We start from the raw sequence: 24255 nt of genomic DNA, 5'->3' as shown, positions 1-24255 counted from the left end.
AGTATATTTATTTTATTAAGGCTATATTATTTAAATATTAAACCTTTCTCCATACTTAAAAACCAGTACTGTATTCTTTGTTGCACAAGGTAGTAAAAAAAAAAAAAAGGAATTTTTTTTTTCTGTTTTAATGAGTAATCATCAGATATTCCTTGCAAAGTTTTCAAAATCACAATTACTGAAATGAAATTTAAAAGTCTTAGGAATAGTTGACAAACCTGTACATGAATGTTCATAATAGCCTCATTTCTAATGCCAAATGCTGGAATCAGCCCAGATGTCCTTCAGTAGATGAATGGTTAAACAAACGCTGGTACATCCATGCCATGGAATACCACTCAGCAATAAAAAGGAACAAAGTTTTGAAACTTGGATGAACTTGGATGACTCTTCAGGGAAATAGTCTGAGCAAAAAAGACAATCCCAATACATTACTGTATGATTCCATTTACATAACATTTTTGAAGTTACAGAATTAAGAAATTGAGAACAGATTTAGTGGTTGCCAGGGGTTGAGAGATAGGAAGAGGTGTATATAGTTATAAAAGGGCAAGAAGAGGGATCCTTGTGGTTTGGGAACTATTTAACAGCTTGTTTGCAGGGGTGGATACACACATGTAAATGGGAAATAAAATAATAATAGATCTTAATACACACATAAAAACACACAAATGGGTATTGGTAAGATAGAAAATTGGAATCTGTCGGTTGTATCAGTATCAATATCCTGGTTGTGAGATTATACTTGAGTTCTGCAAAATGTTACCATTGGGGGAGACTGGACAAAATGTATAAGGAATCTCTACTATTTCTTATACCTGTGTGTGTACCTTAATTATTTTAATCTATTTATAGTTATCTTAATATTTCAGTCAAAAAAGTCATAAGACTATTTTATTTAGTCTTCAGAAGATAAGTAAAGGTACCATGGGATCTTTTTTCTTAAAGTAGTATACACTTATGATTATGTACTCTGATCATGAGTGTTTCTGCTATCCTAGGGCCATCAGGGAATGATCTAGTCTACATATTAGCTGTATTTCAGGCCAATTACTTTAGATACTCATGTGATAAAATTCCAAATTAACTTATATTTTTCTCTTAATGGTTTTTTGTTGTTGTTGTTGCTGTTTTTGAGACAGGTCTTGCTCTGTCGCCCGGGCTGGAGTGCAGCAGCACAATCATTGCTCACTACAGCCTCAAATTCCTGGGCTCAAGTGCTCCTCCCATCTCAGCCTCCCCAGTAGCTGGGACTACAGCATGTACTACCATACCCAGTTATCTTTTTTATTTTTTGTAGAGATGAGGTCTCCCTATGTTGCCCAGGCTGGTCTCAAACACCTGGACTCAAGGGATCCTCCTGCCTCAGCCTCCCAAAGTGCTGGGATTACAGACATGAGCCACTGTACGTGGCCTTTTTTTTTTTTTTTTAATGAATTTTTCCTTTCCAAGGAAGATGCACTGGAGAGAGAAGGAAAAATAAAACAGCAGGAGACAGGGATGGGAAGATTGCTTGTCAGGGAAATGAGACCTGTCCTTCCTAACAGTGAAGATGGTCTGGGCCATTCCAGATGGTGTGTTGGAGTATTGCATGACACTAGAGCAAAGATACAGCAGTCTTTATGGTTAACAGTGACTGCAAATGCTGCGTAAGTCATGGCTGTGTTAACCACTGCTCTAAGGAATGTAAAGCTGGTGGTTTCAGTGTATTATTTTTAAAAAGTAGGGTTTTTTAAATTGTAAAATACACATAAACATAACGTTTACCATTTTAACCATTTTAAAGTGTACAGTTGACTGGCATTAAGTATTTCTATTGTGCAGCCACCACTATCATCCATCTCCAGAACTCATCTTGAAAATAGAAACTCTTCATATGAAACAGTAATTCCCCATTGCCCTCTCCCTCCAGCCCCTGGCATCCAACATTCTACTTTCCATCTCCATAAATTTGACTACTCTAGGACCTCATGTAAGTGGAATCATACAGTATTTATCCTTTGATGACTGGCGTATTTCACTTCACATAACGTCTTTGAGGTTTATCCTTGTTATAGCATGTGTCAAATTTTCTTTTTTTTCCCCTTAGAGACAGGGTCTCCCTTGCTACCCAGGCTGGAGTGCAGTGGTGTGATCATGGCTCACTGCAGCCTTGACCTCCCTGTGCTCAGATGATTCTCCTACCTCAGCCTCCCAAGTAGCTGAAACTACAGGCACACACTCACTACCATGCCCAAATAATTTTTGTATTTTTTGTAGAGACAGGGTTTCACCATGTTGCCCAGGTTGGTTGCGAACTCTTGAGCATAAGTGATCCTCCAACTGTGGCCTCCCAAAGTGCTGAGATCACGGGTGTGAGCTACCACACCCAGCCAGATTTCCCTTTTTATGCTGTGAATATATTCCATTGTATGTATGTACCGTGTTTTGTTTATCCATTCATCTGTCAGTAGACACTTGAGTGGCTTCCACCTTTTGGCTGTGGTGAATAATGCTCCTATGAATAGGTGTACAATTAGCTGTTGGAGTCACTGCTTTCAATTCTTTTGGGTATACACTAACAGATAGCATTTGCTAGATCATATAGTAATTCTATTTTTAATTATTTGAAGTCTCACCACATTGTTTTCCACAGCAGCTGCACCATTTTACATTCCTACCAGCAGTGCACAAAAGTTCTGATTTCTCTACATCCTTGTTAACACTTATTACTTTGTTTTTTGAATAGTAGCAATCTTTATAGGTGTGAGGTGGCATCTCATTGTGGTTTTGACTTACATTTCTGTAATGATTAGTGATGTTGAACATCTTTACATGTGCTTACTAATTGTACATCATTTTTGAAGAAATATCTATTTAAGACCTTTTCTAATTCTTAAAATCAGATATTTTTTGTTGTTACTGAGTTGTGGGAGTTCTTTATTATCTATTCTGGATCTTACCCCTTATCAGATACATGATTTGCAAATGTTTTCGACATAGTGGGTTGCCTTTTCACTCTGTTGGTTGTGTCCTTTGATACATAGGAGCTTTTAATTTTGGTACAGTCCAATTTATCTTTGCTTTTGTTGCCTGTGCTTTTGGTGTCACATCTAAGACATCATTGCCAAATCCAATACCATGAAGCTTTCCTCATATGCTTTCTTCTAAGAGTTTTATGTATAGTTTTAGCTCTTAACGTTTAGATGCCTAACCATGGAGTGTCAAAATACATGTCAGAAAGCGAAAGAATGGCAAGGAGAAATAGATGAATCCACTATCATGGTTAGAGATTTTTAACAATCAGTAAGGACATAGTTGAGTTCTGCAACACCATCAACCAACTGGATATAATGGACGTCAAAAGACACCTTCATTAACAACAACAGAACACATACTCTTCTCAGGGTCAAATGGAACATTCATCAGGACAGATTACAATCTGGGAAAGAAAACAAACCTTAACAGATGTAAAAGAAGATAAATCACACAATATCTGTCCCCAGACCACAATGGAAATAAACTAGAAATCAATAACAGAAAGATAGCTGGAAAAATCTCCAAATACTTTGGAGATTAAATGCCACATTTCTAAATAACTCATGGGTCAGAGAAAAAATATGAAAATACATTTTAAAACAACTTGATCTAAATGAAAATGAAAATACAACTTCTCAATTTGTAGGAGGTAGCAGAAATAACGCTTGTCTTTCTACTTTCCTAATGTATGCATTCAGTTAAATGTAGAATGCCAAACTCTAAAACCCACAGAAGATAACAACAGAAAATCTAGACAACCTTGGGTATGGTGATGACTTTTAGATACAAAACCAAAGTCATAGCCGGGCGCGGTGGCTCACGCCTGTAATCCCAGCACTTTGGGAGGCCGAGGCGGGCGGATCACAAGGTCAGGAGATCGAGACCACGGTGAAACCCCGTCTCTACTAAAAATACAAAAAATTAGCCGGGCGCGGTTGTGGGCGCCTGTAGTCCCAGCTACTCGGGAGGCTGAGGCAGGAGAATGGCGGGAACCCGGGAGGCGGAGCTTGCAGTGAGCCGAGATCGCGCCGCCACTGCACTCCAGCCTGGGCGACAGAGCGAGACTCCGTCTCAAAAAAAAAAAAAAAAAAAAAAAAAACCAAAGTCATAATTTATGAAAGAAATAACTGATAAGCCAGACTATGTAAAAGTTTTAAAAATTGGTAATTTTTTTTCTTTTATTAGATAAAAGTCTCGCTGTTGTCCCCAGGCTGCAGCGTGATGGCATGATCTTGGCTCACTGCAACCTCCGCCTCCCGGGTTCAAGCGATTCTCCTGCCTCAGCCTCCCGAGTAGTTGGGATTACAGGCGCCTGCCACCACACCTGGCTAATTTTTGTATTTTTAGTAGAGATGGGGTTTCACCATGTTGACCAGGCTGGTCTCAAACTCCTGACCTCAGGTGATCCACCTGCCTTGGCCTCCCAAAGTGCTGGGATTATAGGCATGAGCCACTGCGCCTGGCCAAAAATTGGTAAATTGTTAAGATACTCAAATTTATAACATTGACTGCATACATGAAGAAAAGTAGAAAGATCTAAAATCAGTATTCTAAGCTTCCACATACGAAATTTAGAAAATAATTAAATCCAAAGTAAGCAGGAGAAATAAAAATTGGAGCAGAAATCCATGCAATTGAAAACAGGAAATCAATAGAGGAAATTAATGAAACCAAGAGTTATTTCTGAGAAGATCAGTAAGCCTCTAGCCAAGCTAATAAGAGAGAAGACACAAATTACTAATATCAGAGACAGGGCATATCTGGCTGGGCATGGCTCACACCTGTAATCCCAGCACTTTGGGAGGCTGAGGTGGGTGGATCACCTGAGGTCAGGAGTTCGAGACCAGTCTGGTCAACTTGGCAAAACCGGGTGTCTACTAAAAACATAAAGATTAGCTGGGCATGGTGGCGCATGCCCCTGTAGTCCCAGCTACCTGGGAGGCTGAGGCAGGAGAATTGCTTGAACCAGGAGGTGGAGGTTACAGTGAGCTGAGATCGTGCCACTGCACTCCAGCCTGGGTGACACAGCGAGATTCTGTCCAAAAAAAAAAGGTTGGGGGGCATATCACTACAGGTCCCACGAACATTAAAAACATAGTTGGCTGGGCGCGATGGCTCAAGCCTGTAATCCCAGCACTTTGGGAGGCTGAGGCAGGTGGATCACAAGGTCAGGAGATTGAGACCATCCTGGCTAACATGGTGAAACCCCGTCTCTACTAAAAATACAAAAAAAAAAAAAAGAAAAATAAAAAAACCAGGCGTGGTGGCAGGCACCTGTAGTCCCAGCTCTTCAGGAGGCTGAGGCAGGAGAATGGCATGAACCCGGGAGGTGGAGCTTGCAGTGAGCCGAGATTGCGCCACTGCACACCAGCCTGCGCAACAGAGCAAGACTCCGTCTCAAAACAAAACAAAACAAAACAAAAAAACATAGTCCAAGATCCTGGTGTGATTCCGTTCTGCTTGGCTGTTCTCTTGAGTACTGGTCATTTATCTCTGCCCACCTTCTTTCCCACCTAAGTGGGTGCCACCACCGATGGAAGATTTGATGGACATGGACATGAGTCCTGAGGCCCCAGAACTATCTTTTCGGTTGTTGAACTAAAGGCTGACAAAGATTATCACTTTAAGGTGGATACTGATGAAAATGAGCACCAGTTATCTTTAAGAACGTTCAGTTTAGGGGCTGGTTCAGTTTAGGGTGCTGGTGTAAAGGATGAATTGCACATTATTGAAGCAGAAGCAATGAATTACGAAGGCAGTCCAATTAAAGTAACACTGGCAACTTTGAAAATGTCTGTACAGCCAGTGGTTTCCCTTGGGGGCTTTGAAATCATACCACCAGTGCTCTTATGGTTGAAGTGTGGTTCAGGGCCAGTGCATATTAGTGGACAACACTTAGTAGTTGTGGAGGAAGATGCAGAGTCAGAAGATGAAGAGGAGGAGGGTGTGAAACTCTTAAGTATATCTGGAAAGCAGTCTGCCCCTGAGGTGGTAGCAGGGTTCCACAGAAAAAAGTAAAACTTGCTGCTAATGAAGATGAAGAAGAAGATGATGATTTTGATGATGAGGAAGCTGAAGAAAAAGCGCCAGTGAAGAAATCTATACAAGATATTTCAGCCATAAATGCACAAAAGTCAAATCAGAATGGAAAAGACTCAAAAGCATCAACACCAAGATCAAAAGGACAAGAATCCTTCAAAAACCAGGAAAAAACCCCTAAAACACCAAAAGGACATAGTTCTGTAGAAGACATTAAAGCAAAAATGCAAGCAAATATAGAAAAAGGTGGTTCTCTTCCCAAAGTGGAAGCCACGTTCATTAATTATGTGAAGAATTGCTTCTGGATGATTGATCAGGAGGCTATTCAAGATCTCTGGCAGTGGAGGAAGTCTCTTTAAGAAAATAGTTTAAGCAATTTGTTAAAAATTTTCCATCTTATTTCATTTCTGTAACAGTTGAAATCTGGCTGTCCTTTTTATAACGCAGAGTGAGAACTTTCCCTACCGTGTTTGATAAGTGTTGTCCAGGTTCCATTGCCAAGAATGTGTTGTCCACAATACCAGTTTAGTTTTTAAAGATGCAACTTCACCCTTAGCTTGGTTTTAAGTATGTATGGAATGTCATGATAGGACATAGTAGTAGTGGTGGTCAGACATGGAAATGGTGGGGAGACAAAAATATACATGTGAAATAAATCTCAGTGTTTTAATTAAAAAACAAACAAAAACCACAAAGAAAACATAGTCCAAGAATACCATGAACAACTCTATGCCCACAAATCTGATAACCTGAAGTCTACCACCCATTTATGGTAACTCAGCCAACTCAGAATAGAGGGGAAACTTCTACAACTTGATAAGGAACATCTACAAAAGTCCTACAGCTAACATCATAATGATGAGAAACTAGAAGCTTTCCTGCTAAGATCAGGATGTCCTTTCTCACCACTGATTAACATCATACTGGAAGTCCTAGCTAATATTAGCAGTAAGGCAGAAAAGGAAATAAAAGGTGTACTGATTGGAAAGGGAGAAATAGAATTGTCTTTGTTCACAGATGATATGATTGTCTATAGAAACTCTGAAGGAATCAACTGAAAAACTCCTGGAACTAGTAAGCAGTTATAATAAAGTTGCGGGATACAAGATTAATATATAAAACTCAGGCACTTTACAATATGCCAGCAATGTACAAGTGAAATTTGAAATTAAAAACACAATACCACTTACATTAGCATTCCCCCAAGAAATACTGAGATATCTGTCTGTCTGTCTGTCTGTCTGTCTATCTATCTATCTATCTATCTATCTATCTATCTATCTATCTAATCTATCTATCTGTCTGTCTATCTATCTATCTATCTAGAACTGCCTGAGGAAAACTACAAAACTGATGAAATTGAAGGACTACTAAATAAATGGAGATATATTCCATGACCATGCACAGGATGACTCAGTATTGTCAAGATGTCAGGTCTTCTCAACTTGATCTACAGATTTAGTACAATCCCAATAAAAATCCCAGCAAGTTATCATGTGGATAACAACAAACTGATTCTAAAGTTCATTTGGAAAGGCAAAAGATCCAGAATAGCCAACACAATGTTTAAAGAGAACAGAGTTGGAGGACTGTCACAGCTGACTTCAAGAGTTATGATAAAGTTATAATAAACAATACAGTGTGGCATTGGTGAAAGAATAGACAAATAGACCAGCTGAATGGAATATGGAGCCCAGAAATAGACTTATGCAGGCTGGGCACAGTGGCTCACATCTTTGGGAGGCTACTTGAGGCCAGGAGTTTGAGACCTCACTGGGCAACAAAGCAAGATCTTGTCTCTACAGAAAAAAAAAAAAAAAAAAATTAGCCAATGTGGTGGCACGTACCTGAAGTCCTAGCTATTTGGGAGGCTGAGGTGGGAGGATTACTTGAACCTGGAAGTTCAAGGCTGCCGTGAGCTATGATCACACCACTGAACTCCAGCCTGGGCAACAGAGAAAGACCTTGTCTCAAAAAAAGAAATAGACTCGTGCAAATATAGTCAGCTGATCTCTGACAAAAGACCAAAGGCAGTACTGACAAAGGACCAAAGGCAGTATTATGATGGAGAAAAGACAGTCTTTTCTACAAATAATGCTGGGACAGCAGGACATCTGCATGTGAAAAAATAAACCTAGACACAGATCTTACACCCTTCACAAAAATTAACTCAAAGTTGATCTTACATCTAAATGTAAAATGCTAAATTGAAAAACTCATAGACGATAACAACAGAAAATCTAGATGACCTTGGGTATGGTGATGACTTTTAGATACAAAACAAAGAAATAATTGATAAGCCGAACTTTGTAAAAATTAAAAACTTGCTGTGCTCTATAAAAGACACTGTTAATTAAGAGAATGAGAAGACAGGACAGAGACTGTAAGAAAATATTTGCAAAAGACATATCAGATAAAGGACTGCTATCCAAAATATACAAAGAAATCTTAAAACTCAACAATAAGAAAATAAAAAAAACTGATTAAAAGATTGAGCAAGACTTGCACCACACATCACCATAAAGATATAAGACTATGTAAGGATGCTATTGAGAGACAGGACTGGCTGGATTTCCTAGGCCGACTAAGAATTTCTAAGCCTAGCTGGGAAAGTGACTGCACCCACCTTTAAACATGGGGCTTGTAACTCAGCTAACACCCAACCAATCAGGTAGTAAAGAGGGCTCACTAAAATACAAATTAGGCTAAAGCAGGAGGTTAAGAAATAGTCAAATCATATATCACCTGAGAGCACAGGGGGAGGGACAATGATCAGGATATAAACCCAGGCATTTGAGCTGGGAGTAGCAACCCTCTTTGGGTCCCCTCCCATTGTATGGGAGCTCTGTTTTCACTCTATTAAATCTTGCAGCTGCATGCTCTTCTGGTCCGTGTTTGTTACGGCTCGAGCTGAGCTTTCGCTTGCCGTCCACCAGTGTTGTTTGCCACCGTCGCAGACCCGCCTCTGACTTCCACCCCTCCTGATCTGGCAGGGTATCCGGTGCACTTCCGATCCACCGAGGTGGCGCCCATTGCCGCTCCCAATCAGGCTAAAGGCTCGCCATTGTTCCTGCACGACTAAGTGCCTGGGTTTGTCCTAATCAAGCTGAACACTAGTCTCTGGGTTCCATGGTTCTCTTTTGTGACCCCGGCTTCTAATAAAGCTGTAACACTCATGCATGGCCCAAGATTCCGTTCCTTGGAATCTGAGGCCAAGAACCCCAGGTCAGAGAACAAGAGGCTTGCCACCATCTTGGAAGCGGCCCACCACCATCTTGGGAGTTCTAAGAACAAGGACCCGCCTGGTAACACATTAGAGAATTGTAAATTAAAATGAGATACCACCACATACCTGCTAGAATGGCCAGCATTCAAAACACTGACACCAAATGCTGGCAAGGTTTTAGAGCAATAGGAACTCTCATTCATTGCTGGTGGGCCTGCAAAAGTGTAGTCAATTTTGGAAGACAGTGTGGCAATTTCTTACAAAAATAAACATATTCTTACCATACAGTTCAGCATATATACTCCTTGGTATTTGCCTGAGGGAGTTGAAAACTTGTCCATAAAGAAACCTGCACGCAGATATTTATAGCACCTTTATTCATAATTGCTAAAACTTGGAAGCAGCCAAGATGTCTTTCAGGAGGTGAATGGATAAAGTGTGGTACATCCAGACAATGCAATCGTTTTCAGCGCTAAAACAAAATGAGCTACTAAACCATGAAAAGGCATGGAAGGACCCAAAACTTATTTTAGAATTATAGAAAGCCCCACATCTTATTCAATAAAAGTTATTTCTATTGTTAAAAACCCATACAGTATACATTTGGATAATTGAATATCAATTGTATGTTAAATGATGATAGTTTTGTATAAATGTTAAATTTTCTGAATGTTATAATTAGATTTTTGCAGTGTAGGAGCCAGTCCTTGTTCTTAGAGGGTACACACTGAAATAGAGACAAAATGCCATGATGTCTCCAATTTATTGGTGTAGCAAAGTGGCTTGGCAAAAACAGCATCCCCCCAAATATATATAGAAATGGGCAAAGTAACTAATGGTGATTCTAAGTATGTGTATTATTCTAACTTTTCTTTAGGTATAATTTTTTTCAAAGGAGCTGTGGAGGTTACCGTAGATGTTGTAGGCTATTTGTCCATGTCAAATTAGCTCTGGTCCACTTGAATGATTATAAGCAAAAAGACCGACAATACCAAGTGTTGATGAGGATGTGGGGAAATTGGAACCTTCTTACAATGTAAAATGTAAATAGGTTGGTAGTTCCTCAAAATGCAGAACAGAGTTAACCATAATACCCAGCAATTTCATTTCTGGTTCTATAACCCAAAGAAATGAGACGATACGTCCACACAAAAACTTGAATGTGAATGTTCATAGCAGTGTTATTCATAATTGCTAGCAACTAGCAAATGTCCATTTACTGGTAAATGCATAGACAAAATATGACATATCCATATGATGGAGTATTATTCAGCAGTAAAATGTAATAAACAAACATGGCACAGCACAGATGAATCTCATACACCTTATTGCTAAGTGAAAAGACACATAAGATTAAGTTGTAGAATTCCATTTATGTTTGGTGTTGGGTAAGGTAAATCTGTTGAAACAGAGCAGTGTTTGCCCAGGGCCAGCAAGTAGGAGTAGGGAGTGATTGCCAGTGGGCACAAAGGAGCTGTTTAAGGTGATGGAAATGCTCTAAAGTGATGATTGCACAACTCTGTAAATTTGCTAAAAAAATCACCGAACTGTGTGTGTACACTTAAATTGAGTGTATTTCATGGTATTGTAAGCAAAATGTAATGAAAAGACAGGCTCTTGGTTTAGCTCTGAGTAAGATTTGAAGCGGTATTAAGACTCCTTCTGCTTTTTGGGGTCCTCTTAGGTGCTTACGGTGAGACATATCCTGCCATTGAAGATGACGTCCTCCCTCCACCATCACAGTTGCCCTCTGCACGGGAGCGCAGGAGGAACAAATGGAAAGGACTAGACATTGTGTGTATGAAACTTCTTTTCTTCCCCTTTTCAACTTAGAAGAATGAGAGGTCTGGGTTCTGACCCATGCTAAATCTGTGTGGCCCCATAAAGAAAGAGCACTTGCTTGAAATTCAGACATGGGTCTGAATCTAGGCTCAGCCTTGACTGGATGACCTTGGGTAGCTATTGAATTCTGCTTTGGCTTCTTCCAGATAATAATAGTATTTTCTTGTCTCCTGGGGTGGCTGTAAGTAGCTCTGCATCCCAACCTTCCTCCTTCTCCTGCAGAATATATGGATTTCAGAGAGGCACAAGAAGGAACTGATGCCATTTATCAAAAAGCCTCATGATAACCTAATTCTGTGATATAGGCGTCATCTTCATTTCGGTCAAATGACTTGCCAAGGTCATATGGGCAAGAAGGCTGAGATTCAAACCCATGTTCTCATCACTCTGCTCCCCAGCTTTACGGTGTAGCCAGTAAAAAGTAGAGGCTTTGGAGTTTATGTCCCAACGATGTCACCTCCTTGTTGGGCAGGCAGCTTGGGCAATTTCTTAAACTCTGTGTTTCCTTTTATATGACATTAAGATACAGTTAATATGAAGCATTTAGCACTGAGCCATGTATGCAGAGAGCTCTCACCAAGTAACAGATGCTATTAGCGTTATTATATGTACAGCATTACCAGGTGAAAATAGCTTTGCTTTTTGCCTTAGGCAACCACCAATCTACTTTGGTTTCTATAGATGTGCCTTTTCTGGACATTTAATATAAATGAGATCATACATTCTATGGTTATTTGTGACTGGATTTGTCTGTCTTCTTTTGAAGGTCATTCATGTTGTAGCATGTGCCAGTACTGATGCCTCTTTAGTGTTGAATAATTTTCCACTGTATTAGTATCCCACATTTTGTTTATCCATTTAACAATTAATAGATATTTGGGTTGTGTTCACTTTTTAGCTCTTACGGATACTATTAATGTTCATGTACAAGTTTTTGATGTTTTTATTACTCTTGAATATATATAGCTAGGAGGAAAATTGTTGGGTTATATGGACACTTTGTATTTAGCATTTTGAGGAAGTACCAGACTGTTTTCCAAGGTGGCTGTACCATTTTACTTTCCCATCATCAGTGTATGAAGGTTGTAATTTCTCTGTATCCTGGCCATCACTTAGTGTCTTTGATTTTAGCCATTGAGTGTAAAGTAGTGTCATGGTGGTTTTGAGTTGCATTTCTCTAATGACGTTGAACATCTTTTCATGTGCTTATTAGCCAGTTGTATATTTTCTTAGGAGGTATGTCTATTCAAATCCTTTTGCTTTTTTTTTTTTTTTTTTTTAAATACAGTCTCGCTCTGTCGCCCAGGCTGGAGTATGGTGGTGTGATCTCAGCGCACTGCACCCTCTGCCCCACTGGGGTTCAAGGGATTCTCCTGCCTCAGCCTCCTGAGTAGCTGGGATTACAGGTGCCTGCCAACATGCCTAACTTTTGTATTTTTAGTAAAGACGGGGTTTTGCCATGTTGGCCAGGCTGGTCTCAAACTCCTAACCTCAGGTGATCTGCCTGCCTCCCCTCCCAAAGTGCTGGGATTACAGGCGTGAGCCACCGTGCCCAGCCCTTTGCCCATTTTCAAATTGAATTGTCTTTTTATTGAGTTGTAAGAGTTCTTTTACATTCTGGCTACAAGTCTAGTTATCAATGTGTGATTTTCATATCTTTTTTCCCATTCTGTATCTTTTTAACTTTCTTGATGGTGTTCTTTGAAGCACAGAAGTTTTTAAATTTTGATGAGGTCCAACTCATCAATCTCTCTTGGGCTTTTGGTGTCTTACTTAAGAAACCATTGCCTAGGACAAGATCATGAGGATTTACTTGTTTTTTTTCAGTTTGTTCTTAATTGTAGGTCTGTGATACACTTTAATTTTTGCATAGGGTGTGAGGTGCAGGGGTCCAAGTCCATTCTTTTGCATGTGGCCATCCAGTTGTTCTAGCAGCATTTGTTGAAAGACTGTTCTCCCATTGCATTTTGTTAACTCATCTGTAAACATAAGGATTTACTTCTGTATTCTTCTTAATCTTACATTGATCTACTTGTCTTTTCTTATGTCAGTACCACACTGCCTTGATTACAGCTGGACTGTCTCAGCCCCTGCTGCTTTAGTTTTTTCCTTCTGTGTCCTATAATTCCCAAGCTTTATCCAGACTGGCAGCATTTCTGTCATCACAAATGTTATTCCTTATTCTTGACTGAGTCATCTGAGCTTGCATGGATAAGCATAGGAGCCATAATATAAGTGGCTCCATATTTCCATTTATTTTGTTCATCACAATGTACATTTGAGGGCAAGAGGATGTTTTGATTTGTCGATGTTTTTTTCTTTTTTTCCCCTGAGATAGAGTCTCTGTCTCCCAGGCTGGAGTCCAGTGGCACAATCTCGGCTCACTGCAACCTCCGCCTCCTGCGTTCAAGTGATTCTCCTGCCTCAGCCTCCCAAGTAGCTGGGGACTACAGGTGCCCGCCACCATGCCCAGCTAATTTGTATTTTTAGTAGAGATGGGGTTTCACCATGTTGGTCAGGCTGGTCTCCAACTCCTGACTTCAGGTGGTCTGCCTGCCTCGGCCTCCCAAAGTGCTGGGATTACCGAGAGTCACCATGCCTGGCCCTGATTCACTGATTTGTGAACATACTTTATGTTAATGACTTTCTGAAGTTCTGTTTTCTAACTACAGGATAGCAGTCGTCCTAATGTAGCACCAGATGGTCTCTCTCTAAAATCTACATCCAGTGTAAATGTTGATCAGCTTAGAATGAGAAATGAGGAACGAATGCGAAGACTGAATGAACTTCACAATAAACCTATTAATACAGGTAAATGACCAAGTGTAATGGCCTATAGCAGAGATCCTGTATGAACTTTTAAACTTTCTTACTCAAGGCTTTCACTAACGTCTGAGGATAGATGGAATGAGTTTGAAGTCCTTTGAGTTGTATGGCCCAAGACGTAACTATTGAGCAAAACCAGACCTCAGGATTAAGTTTGCATCAGATTTTCTCTATCAGAGAGGGTGCCCATTTTAGAGTGGAGTCTAAACAGGTAAAATAGTTTTTGCTTATTAAATATATCCAGGCTTTGCTTTCAGCAGAGAAAATGCTATATGATATAGTAATCACTTTACTAAAACTTTAGTAATAAAACATTATTAGAAATTAGCCTTAAGACTGAGTTCTTACACTTATGCTGTAAATTTGTAGTACTACAAAGAAAATTTTTACCTTCTTATTTGGCTTTCCACACCATGGACAAACAAAGCCTCAGAGGTCAAATAAAGCTAGTCTCATTATGAGTGTATTTTTGTGACTTGCAGGTTAAAGCTAGTCATAGAGCACAAGGCAGGATGGACACCTAAGGAGCCCTGTACCACCCTTTTTTGTACCAATGCTATTACCCACTGGGATAATGGGACAGTTTCATATTGGTAATTAGTTTTAGCAAATAGTGGTCTATTTGGGAAATACTCTTTAGTCTGTTAATCTACATTACAATCTCAAGATTTTTTTTAGATTCTACCTTTAATACTGTATTAATTTAAAACTGTACTCATATACTGTCTATCTAGCAGTCAAGGTGTGGTGTGTTCTAATGGTGGTAATTCCACACCAAACACAAGCAGACATGGTTAATTGATGGGACAGTAGGAAAGGATGTCTTCTTTCCAGCTACAAGGCATTTTCTTTTAGACCCAACAAACTGAATTAATATTTAACAGGAATATATCTGAGAGAAGACAGCATTTTAAGAATCTTTTTCAGAAGATTTTTAATGTCTACACTGTTTTTTAACATTGTCCTTTCAAGCAGGAGCTTTTTGTTATGATGTGGATTGATTGCACATACCAATCCTTCACAGACCAGATGTAATTTAAAAAAAAAAAAAAAAAAAGGCCGGGCGCGGTGGCTCACGCCTGTAATCCCAGCACTTCGGGAGGCCGAGACGGGCGGATCACGAGGTCAGGAGATAGAGATCATCCTGGCTAACACGGTGAAACCCCGTCTGTACTAAAAATACAAAAAAAAAAAAAAAACTAGCTGGGTGTGGTGGCGGGCGCCTGTAGTCCCAGCTACACGGGAGGCTGAGGCAGGAGACTGGCATGAACCTGGGAGGCGGAGCTTGCAGTGAGTGGAGATCGCGCCACTGCACTCCAGCCTGGGCGACAGAGATTCCGCCTCAAAAAAAAAAAAAAAAAGAAAAAAGAATATGACATCACAGGGTAGGAAGACAGATTTTCCTATTACTATACCTAATAATAAGTAAAACACAGAAGTTGAGTACAAATTCAGTTAAAGAATGAAACACATTAAGAGCTACCTCTTCATTGACTGGACATGGCCTTCTTAGATTAGATGTTTTAAGAATGGAAGTAATCTCATTGCAACTAGTGTTTTCCCAAAATAACTTAATTTCCTTATAGCAGTGTTGTAGGTTGAAGAGTATTCCCCAAACCTTGCTTAAAAAAAAAAAAAATTATGTGTAGCCATTAGGCTTCTCCTGAGGTAACAGTTACAAAATGAAACTACCTACATTCCTCCTGTTGACTTTGGTGGAGAGGTGTCGCTGATATACTTAGAATCCCTCTGGTTGCTAGTGCCATGGATTCAGCTTACTCAGTTGATCATTTTTTGTTTTACAAAATTGACGCCTTTGTGGGCCTGCTCTCCTCCCTCTAAAATACGGTGGGGTGAGTCTAACCAAAACAGAGTTCAGGACATGACACTGTGGGGAAATGCCGAGTTGTCCTGCCTGCCTGTTACCTGAGTCACATGTCCCTTGCCTCCTGTAGATGATGAGAGTTCACTGGTTGACCCTGATGACGTCATGAAACACATAGGGGATGACGGATCAAACTCTGTAGCAACTGAGCCCTGGCTCCGCCCTGGCACTTCAGAAACACTGAAACGCTTCATGGCAGAGCAGCTGAACCAGGAGCAGCAGCAGGTTCCTGGAAAACCAGGCACTTTCACTTGGCAGGGCCTGTCGACTGCACATGGTTAAAATAAACCTGTATTGGACCCAGTAGTGCCTTTTAAGGTGAAAGGAATGGTAAATCTGTACCTTCAATAATATGTCCTACTTTTGGCCCCTACCTAAAAGTTACTTTTTTTCCATCTGTATATAAAATTATTATGATGTATATTGTGTACATAAATATAAGGCCATGATTATTGATTTATATAATAGAATTGTATAGAATTATTTTTGCACAATTTTGTCATAAATTAGGGTGGTAATGAACTGAACTACTGTATGTGCGTATGTTGAATTCTGCTTGTCATTAAGGTGAATAAGTGTCTTAACCGTCCTGTAAAACCAGATTCCCCTTTGTTACATGCACATTTTCCATTGTTACCTCCATGCAAAAGAATTCATTTAGTAGGTACATCTATTGTAGCTGTGATTATTCCAGTTTCTGTGTGACACAATCAGATGTCCTATTTCATGTTATTTGTAGCTACTGATACAGAAATGAAGGGAACTGTAATTGCTTGTATTCTTGTAAGCCATACATTAAATGTTACACCTTTGTGCTTCTATTTTTATTCCAATGAAGGCATTTAAGTTACTAATTTATATAACTACTTCTTGATACAAATAAATTTTTATTTTAATTACTAAAATCTTTTTATTTTAACTACTATGGAGCTTTCTAGACTAGTTTTCTGGAGGCTGAACAGAGGTGGGGACACCCAGGAGTCAAGGACAGAGAGACTGGAGTCGTCTTCTTGTTCCACCACCATGGAACCTTGGATAAGTGAGTCCATGTGAGTTTTCTAATCACTCAGTAACTGATACTTTTTTTAAAAAAAAAGGAGTCATTCAAATTATGAAATTCTGACTCAGAATCTTCACAACCATGATAGCTGAGAACATCCCCAGGCACTGCTTCTCCAATACATCCTCTGATGTAATTAATGGTAGACAATATCAGACATATTACTGATATTTTGAGTTTTGGCTAGTTGTAAATTTTATATTTGATTGATTTTCTAATTTTAGGACCATCGTTTGCTTTACTAGTAAAAATTTGTTCTATTGTCATCTGAAAGAAAGAAGAAAGCCTCTGACTCTTCTAGGGGAAGAGTCCTAATACTACACCATTAAATAATCAACTGCCAGGTTGTGTGGAACACTTACCCTCGCATAGCAAGGTCACAGTGGCTCCCAGCTCTAGCATCCAGCTGGGCTTGAACAGAGCTGTCTTAGGGGTAACAAATACGGCACACTTACAAATGCATTGTTCAGTAACTGTTCATTATCTAAGAGAGGTGTGAAAGCAAAGATGACTGAATACTTTTCCTCTTTAACACAACCATGTTAGATGATATTGACACGTTCCATTTTTGTTTAATGCCATGTACCACACAACTTCAACTGACTCCTAAAACACACAATATTGCAAACTGTGCTGAAGAGAACTTTAGCTCTTTTCAGCACTCAAGTAGTGTAGCCTGATGCTAGGTTATTAATATATAAAATATTAATATGCAAAATATCAAAAGATTTTCGGGCTGGATATGGTGGCTCACGCCTATAATCCCAGCACTTTGGGAGGCTGAGTTGGGAGGATCACTTCAGGTCCAAGAGTTTGAGACCAGTCTGGGCAATATAGTGCGATCCCGTCTCTACAAAAAAAATGTTTTTTAATTAGCCAAGTGTAGTGTTGTGTGCCTATAGTCCTCACTACTGGGGAGGGTGGAGTGTGAGAATCACGTGAGCCCCGCTTGAGGCTACAGTGAGCTGTGATCATACCACTGCGCTCCAACCTGGACAACAGAGTGAGATCCAGTCTCTAATAGATACATAAAAATTTTAAAAACTGCCTTAAAAATAAATATTCTATGGTAAGTACAGTGTGAGGGAGGATCTAATGCTGGAAGCTGGAAAGAAAATACCAGAACCAAACAATACTGAATTTGTAGTTCTGGCTGAAAATGTCTTTTCCATAGTAGTTTGGCCTTAACAGAAAAGAATCAATGAAACATGGGGGTGGGTTATAGAGGTTTTGATTGCACTGATGAAATATTTCAAAAACTTTATTGACCTATAACCTGATTAGAATATGCCAGATGAGAATCAATATTGTACAGAAAGTTGTACAGAATTTTTTACATAGAAAACTTTACATCTGTACCATATACATTTTATCCGTCTGAAAAAATTTTCTACATCCACTGTTAATACGGAATGCTTGACAATCTTGTCTTTTAACCATCAGAGCACAATTCACAGTATGAATACATTTCCAGTAAATCTAACCTCCGCAAACCATGCCAGATTTGTTATTTTAATATATTCAACATTAAATTCTGTACATAGAGTAAAATCTACATCAAGCCCCACCACCCAAAAGAAAATGACAGCAATCTGGATTCATTTTGCAGTGATTCAAGTTTTGGTCCATAAAGGATCATTCTATTTTAATGGCTCATCTTTAAAAGCCCTAAGAGAAATATGTGACAGGTAGTTACTGTCAGTAGGGATATTTTCTACCTTTTTTTCCCTGTTGTTGAAGTGTCGGCCACAACAGCTTCTGGGCATGTTAAAGCCTCAAAATCACCACCCACCAAAAAGGGCCAAACTAAAAATCCCCACAAAATAAAAAAGAAAGTTCCACCCAAATGTTTAGTGCATTTGACAAAATATTATGGGTATTTAGCAAATGAATAAGAAAATAAAGAAAGAAAACAGTGCAGGAAGAACTATATAATGTTTAAGATTTTTATATTACAGACCTGCATCTCTGTACATTTTTCACAGGATGATTACCAGTATCTCAGATAGCCTGAGTGTGCAAAAATCTTCAGAATAAGAATACCATAGTTGCTAAATATCTTTTACCATGAACAATAATTTCTTCTTCTCTCCCCACTCCCCAATTATAAACATTTTATCCTTCAAAATACAGCTCTCCTGAGTTGTACTTCTTGTAGAAGTTCAATCTTTACATCTATAGTTCTTTGGGTAAGTTTCACTTCCACACCTGCCAAAAACATGTGGGGCTTTTCCTGCCGTGGAAGACAGGGAAGGACCCGTGAGCATGAGCTGACACTGTTTAAACAGGCTTTCTGCTCAACATGAGGCCAACCTAACACACAAAATCCGCCCGTACTAAAAGGGACTGGAGTGTTGAAAGTTTGAATAAGAGTTCTAAGCATCTTTACCAGTAACTCTCAGACACTGCAATCCGAAGAAATCGTTTTTCAGGTAGGAAACCTCAGCTCCAGCGTCCTTTTAAAGAGCAGAGGGATGTAAACGCCAACAAAAATATTAAGTTCCCATCATTGCTTGTTTATTCCAAGTTCCTGTTCAGGTGGTTGTGATATCTGAAAAACTACTCCGATTCGCAGAAAAAATCTTCTAAGAACAGCACGAAGTTCAGGAATCAAGTCAAATTGCATAATTTCACATAAGAGAGGGTAGTAGAATGATGCATGAGCTTTAAACTGCAGGGAAAATGAATTTCTCCATTAGCAGTGATTGCAAACTCCAGAGCCTCAAACTGCCTAGAGTCAAACTACTCTGGGGCTCGATTACAGGAGCCAGGAAAGCAGCGTCCACAGCAGGCAGTGACTGTGGGTTGTGGAACTTAGAAAAACTCACTTCATACAAACACTACTAACTTACATATCCTTACTTTGAAAAACATTTGCCTGTATATCTTTGACAAACTTTTAGTAATTTAGCACTGTTTTTCCTGGGCAATAAGCAAAAGAAAACAACTGAGTACAAACTAGAGTTGAGTTTTTATAAGCTATGGGTTACTGAAATTTTATCTTTTGTTACATAAAAATTTTAAGTTTTGGGGAAAAATCTAAACAGTTCTTCAGGCAAAGCTACATACGTTTCACATGTACAGTTCGATTGCTATACTTCGGCTGTATCTTCACAGTAGTTCCTTCATCTCTGAACTCTAGTCTGCAGCCTCCTTTCCTACCCCTGTGCCCCTCCAGATCCAGAGAAGCAGTGAGACATGTTATGGCAAAAAAAAAGTCAGCTGTGGAGTAACAGAGGCTGGGGTTTAGAACCCTTGGCCTTTCAAGTACTGGGCCACATCACTAGGCATTTTTAAACCTATTCTAGGGTCACAGCAAAGCAACCTGTTTCCTTATGTGTGAGCTGTAAGTTGCTATTTTTTTGTAAGAGTAGAATGTACATTTTTGAAAACCTTTAAATATGCACTTATATTTACAGTCATGTGTGTATTTTATCTTTATTTCTACTGGTTCAAAATTCTTATATGAGGCCCATTCACTAGGGACTCTGGGTTACCTGGAACCACTAAATATGCCAAAGGAACAGCTGCAGCCCGGAGCACAGGCCCAGGAACCAGATGTATTCTTGAGTAGCAGGCAGAGTGCAAGGTCATGAGGTAGTTGGACAGCAGTTTTCAAAATGGGGAAAAGGGAGAGACTCCTGGGGTCACAATGGGAATTTCAATGTTGAGGGAACCCAGGAACTTGTCGAGGTATCCCAAGGGATTCTGATCCCTCACCTACTGAATCCCCTAGAGAACTGCTAATTAGTGAACAAAGCTGGGTAAGAGGGAGAAAAGCGAGGACTGAGGAAGATACAGCAAGGCCACTGGTGGTTTTGCACAAGCAGCAGTGCAGCCTGGGCACTGCTTGATTCGGCTCTGAGAGCTCTTGCACGGCAACTCTGGGACCCGGCATCCCGACGCGAATCGGGCTAGAACTGTTGGGCTGGATTCGAAGCCTCATACTTACCCTATTATCACTTATCTTTAGAACTTTAGTTAGAAACAAAAGCAGTAAGTTAGTCCAGGCTTCCCGATGACTTTCTGATGTTAGAGTGAGGAAGTAACTTAGCGCTTCACTGCAGACACTGCAAAAGAAAAGGCTTCCTTTAATGTTACTTGTATATCTACTGGTCCCCATATTCACTGAGAAAGAGCAATCATGAACATAGTAGTGAATATGAACTGTTCAAGAACATGTTAGATCCTATCTGTTTACATTAGCTGGAGTGTCAACATAAACATGCTTTTCAAATTGGGAAGAAAACCAAACATGTTAAAAGAAGCCATTGTAACTTACCAGGAAACCCACATTTTCCTAATTTTCTAAGTTTCTTTCAATTCAAAGCTGCTGTGTGGCAGGTGGCACATATGAAGCTTAGTTTCAAGAGACCTGGGCTGGAATCTGAGGCGACTCCTCTCTTCACTGACCCTTGTGAGGACCTAGATCACAAGGCCCTGCGGGGCCTTAATCAACCAGTCTTGTCAATCAAATGGGATAACAGAGACTAGGTGACCCCTTAAAATTCTAAAATGTATTTAATTGGCCTCAGAACATCTATTCCTTAAGTAGATGTAATACAATGCAGATGGTAGTATTCTTTCTGAATGGCATGTTTCATTCTTAGCCTGAGTTTACATGTTAGTTATCTTAAAGTAAAAGAGTAAAAAAAGTAATACTAAGAAAAACTCCAAATATTTTTTCCAAAGTAAATGCAGGCAGGCAAGTTTTCACTTTCACAAATGATTGTTCTGTAAAAATGGGACTATCTTAGGACATTAAAAAGGCCTATAAATGACATAGTTCACAGTTTTAAAACAGAAAACCTCCTTTGTCCTGCATGTTAGACATGATTTGGCCACATGTCACTAAAGCACATTCATCTCTAAGACTGAATTTAAGTTTACAATTGCTCTGTGGAATAGGGGCATCCAGGCCCCAAAGGCTCAGCTCTCAGCATGGTCCCACCGGGGCCCCTTTCCTGCCCGGCACCACGTGGCTACCTGGTCAGAGATGGAAATCAGTCAAGAGTCTTACTTCAAAAGCCTCTGCTGGACCTCCTCCCAGGCACTAACGCGGCTCTCATCCATGTACATCCGGAATAGAATGCGCAGCCCACAGGCCAGGCTGCTGGTCTCCTGCTTTAGAAGGTTGGGCTTGGATTTGCCTTTGAATCCTGCAGAAAGGGGAAGTTTCTGGGATTAGTTTGGGAAGGCATCTTATGTAAAGGTGAAGCAGCCCATATGGAAGCACATTTTGTTTGTGCTCAGCCATCAGCATCTGCTGCTTACAAAGTGGAGCCACAGCAGCCTGATATGAAGATGATTTCCACGTCCAGGATTCCCTCCCTAATCGCGTTGGGGATATGAGATATAAAATAACGTGTGGCCTGGGAAGGTGGAGCCCTTCACATGAAACTGCACTTGAATCCCCAAAGCTGTAGAAGGGGCTCTGTGCTCTGCCTGCACGAGGGCGCTCAGATAAACAGGGGCAACCTCCAGGAGGTGAGAACTGCTCTGTCAGAGGTCTGATGGGTCCAGTGTGTGTGGACACAAGGAGGGTCTATCAGCTCAGCAGGAACAGGCCCAGTGGAATGGTGGCAACAACTTGGGTAGGAAAAAAGGGGAAAAATAAGTACAGACTACTCTTCCCAGAAGTTAGGCTGTAAAGGGAAGAAGAATGCCACAGCTGTTTTAAATAAACAAACATAAGCACCAAACCCTTTTGATACAGAGTTTGATGTTCAGTAACTATCAGCCCCCTTCTTTTTCTCTGCCTTATTCTGCTGCCCCTCATCCTCCCAGCATTGTTTGGCACCTAATAATTATATTTCTTTTTTCTTTTCTTTTTTTAAGAGATGGGGTCTCACTGTGCTGCCCAGGCTGGAGGGGAGCAGTGTGATCATGGCTCACCGCAGCCTCAAACTCCTGGGCTCAAGTGATCCTCCCACTTCAGCCTCCCGAGTAGCTGGGATTACAGGTATGCGATACCATGCCCCGCTAATTTTTAATTTCTTGTAGAGACAGGGTCTATGTTGGCCAGGGTGGTCTCAAACTTCTGGCCCCAAGCAATCCCCCCACCTCAACCACCCGAGTAGCCAGAACTACAGGCATGAGTCACTGCACCTGGCTCTACTTCTTAAATTAAAAAATTAACAATGCCACTTTGGTTTATAATAAAAGCTTATTTTTTGTTTAAAATGTCTAACTTGTTCTACAACAAATATAACTCACATCCCAATAAATTCACCTTCACTCTGAACTTTAGCCATTCCCAGTAAACAGAGAAGCCATTCAAATACACATGCCAGGTTTTGTGTGTGTGACTTTTACAGCTGTCCTTTCATTTATTTCCTAATGAAAGGACAGCTTTTATCATGTCAGTTAGTATCAATAAGAAGGTCCAGGTTGGGTAAACAAGATGAAAGAACAATATAAGTCAAATAATAGACCAAGGGGGAAAAAATTCACCCAAGTAGTTATCTGGCTTACTGCAGACCAGAAAAGGGCCTGGTTGTGAGATTACCTTACTACTGTTAAGGTCAGAGTACACAAGTACACATAGTGACATGCAGATACCTACAGTAGACAGTCAATGAGTTCTGATACCTGTATGTATCTGTCCCACATCCATCAACAGTAAACATTAAATGTGAGGCGTGCATAGCTTACCTGCTTTCCACAGGGCAGTCCTCTGTTCGTTGTTGGAATTAAATGCTTTTGCAAATCTATGTGACTCTAATAAGCAGTCCAGTAGCTTAAAAAGTTGTTGTGATGTTAAAAAGCGGTACATTCCTTGGTCTTGAGTATCAACTCGAACATCAAAGTCCACCGCATCTCTCTTTGAAAAACAAACCACCCCAGCATATACACACAGTCACAATAATTTTAGTTAATTTACAACTCAATGCTCCCCAAAGACCAGTTTCACAAGAAAGCCACAGATACTCAGCTTCATCTAACCTAACAAAGTAAGGGACGGTCCATCTTCCGTTACACATCCTCGTCCCCAAGCACCGCCTCCCATCAGTCCAGACCCTCCTGGACTCCCAACTCCCTGGCCCTGCGCTCCTCAGCCCCTCAAGTCCTCCCTTCTCAACTGCTATGGAGTCCATGCATCATGATTTTAATTATTCTCTTTCACAACCCCTCCTCTTCCTTTTAGTAACTGGCTGGCAAAACGGCCATGTGGTCATGTGTGACTAGAGAAAGCAGACTGGTTTCTCTCTAAACTAGTGGGCTTGGTGCTGGCCCAGCCCTTGGCAGACCTTGGCCTAGGCCACGTTCCTGGCCAACCAGCTCACGTTTTCACTTCTCAAGTAGCTAAACATTCTTCCAAATCTCACATGGTACATGACTTTTCTTCCCATCTCAGTG

General features: G+C 40.2%; 2 protein-coding genes and 1 pseudogene across 27 annotated transcripts in view; 2 read left to right on the top strand and 1 right to left on the bottom strand.

Annotated features, from left to right (window-relative positions):
• LOC105482167 (centrosome and spindle pole associated protein 1) overlaps window positions 1-24255 on the top strand; it is a 160637-nt gene that overhangs the window by 114632 nt on the left and 21750 nt on the right. For 19 of the 23 annotated variants that reach the window (XM_071068153.1, XM_011742146.3, XM_011742142.3 and 16 more), the window contains 3 exons: window positions 10968-11077; window positions 13798-13936; window positions 15907-16755. In XM_071068153.1, coding sequence (XP_070924254.1) covers window positions 10968-11077; window positions 13798-13936; window positions 15907-16118 — 461 coding nt within the window. In that variant the 3' untranslated portion in view covers window positions 16119-16755. The other 4 variants (XM_011742145.3, XM_011742144.3, XR_011606966.1 and 1 more) reach the window with 3 other exon arrangements.
• On the top strand, window positions 5-9236 carry LOC139355831 (nucleophosmin pseudogene; annotated as a pseudogene).
• LOC105482169 (ARF guanine nucleotide exchange factor 1) overlaps window positions 10967-24255 on the bottom strand; it is a 154689-nt gene continuing 141400 nt past the window's right edge. For 2 of the 4 annotated variants that reach the window (XM_071068140.1, XM_071068141.1), the window contains exons 37-40: window positions 23551-23719; window positions 21917-22055; window positions 20849-20966; window positions 10967-19567 (exon numbers count right to left, since the gene is read on the bottom strand). In XM_071068140.1, coding sequence (XP_070924241.1) covers window positions 19403-19567; window positions 20849-20966; window positions 21917-22055; window positions 23551-23719 — 591 coding nt within the window. In that variant the 3' untranslated portion in view covers window positions 10967-19402. The other 2 variants (XM_011742148.3, XM_071068142.1) reach the window with 1 other exon arrangement.

Source organism: Macaca nemestrina, chromosome 8, assembly GCF_043159975.1.
Source record: "Macaca nemestrina isolate mMacNem1 chromosome 8, mMacNem.hap1, whole genome shotgun sequence".
Lineage (NCBI taxonomy): Eukaryota > Metazoa > Chordata > Mammalia > Primates > Cercopithecidae > Macaca > Macaca nemestrina.
This window is presented reverse-complemented; position numbering and strand designations above follow the sequence as displayed.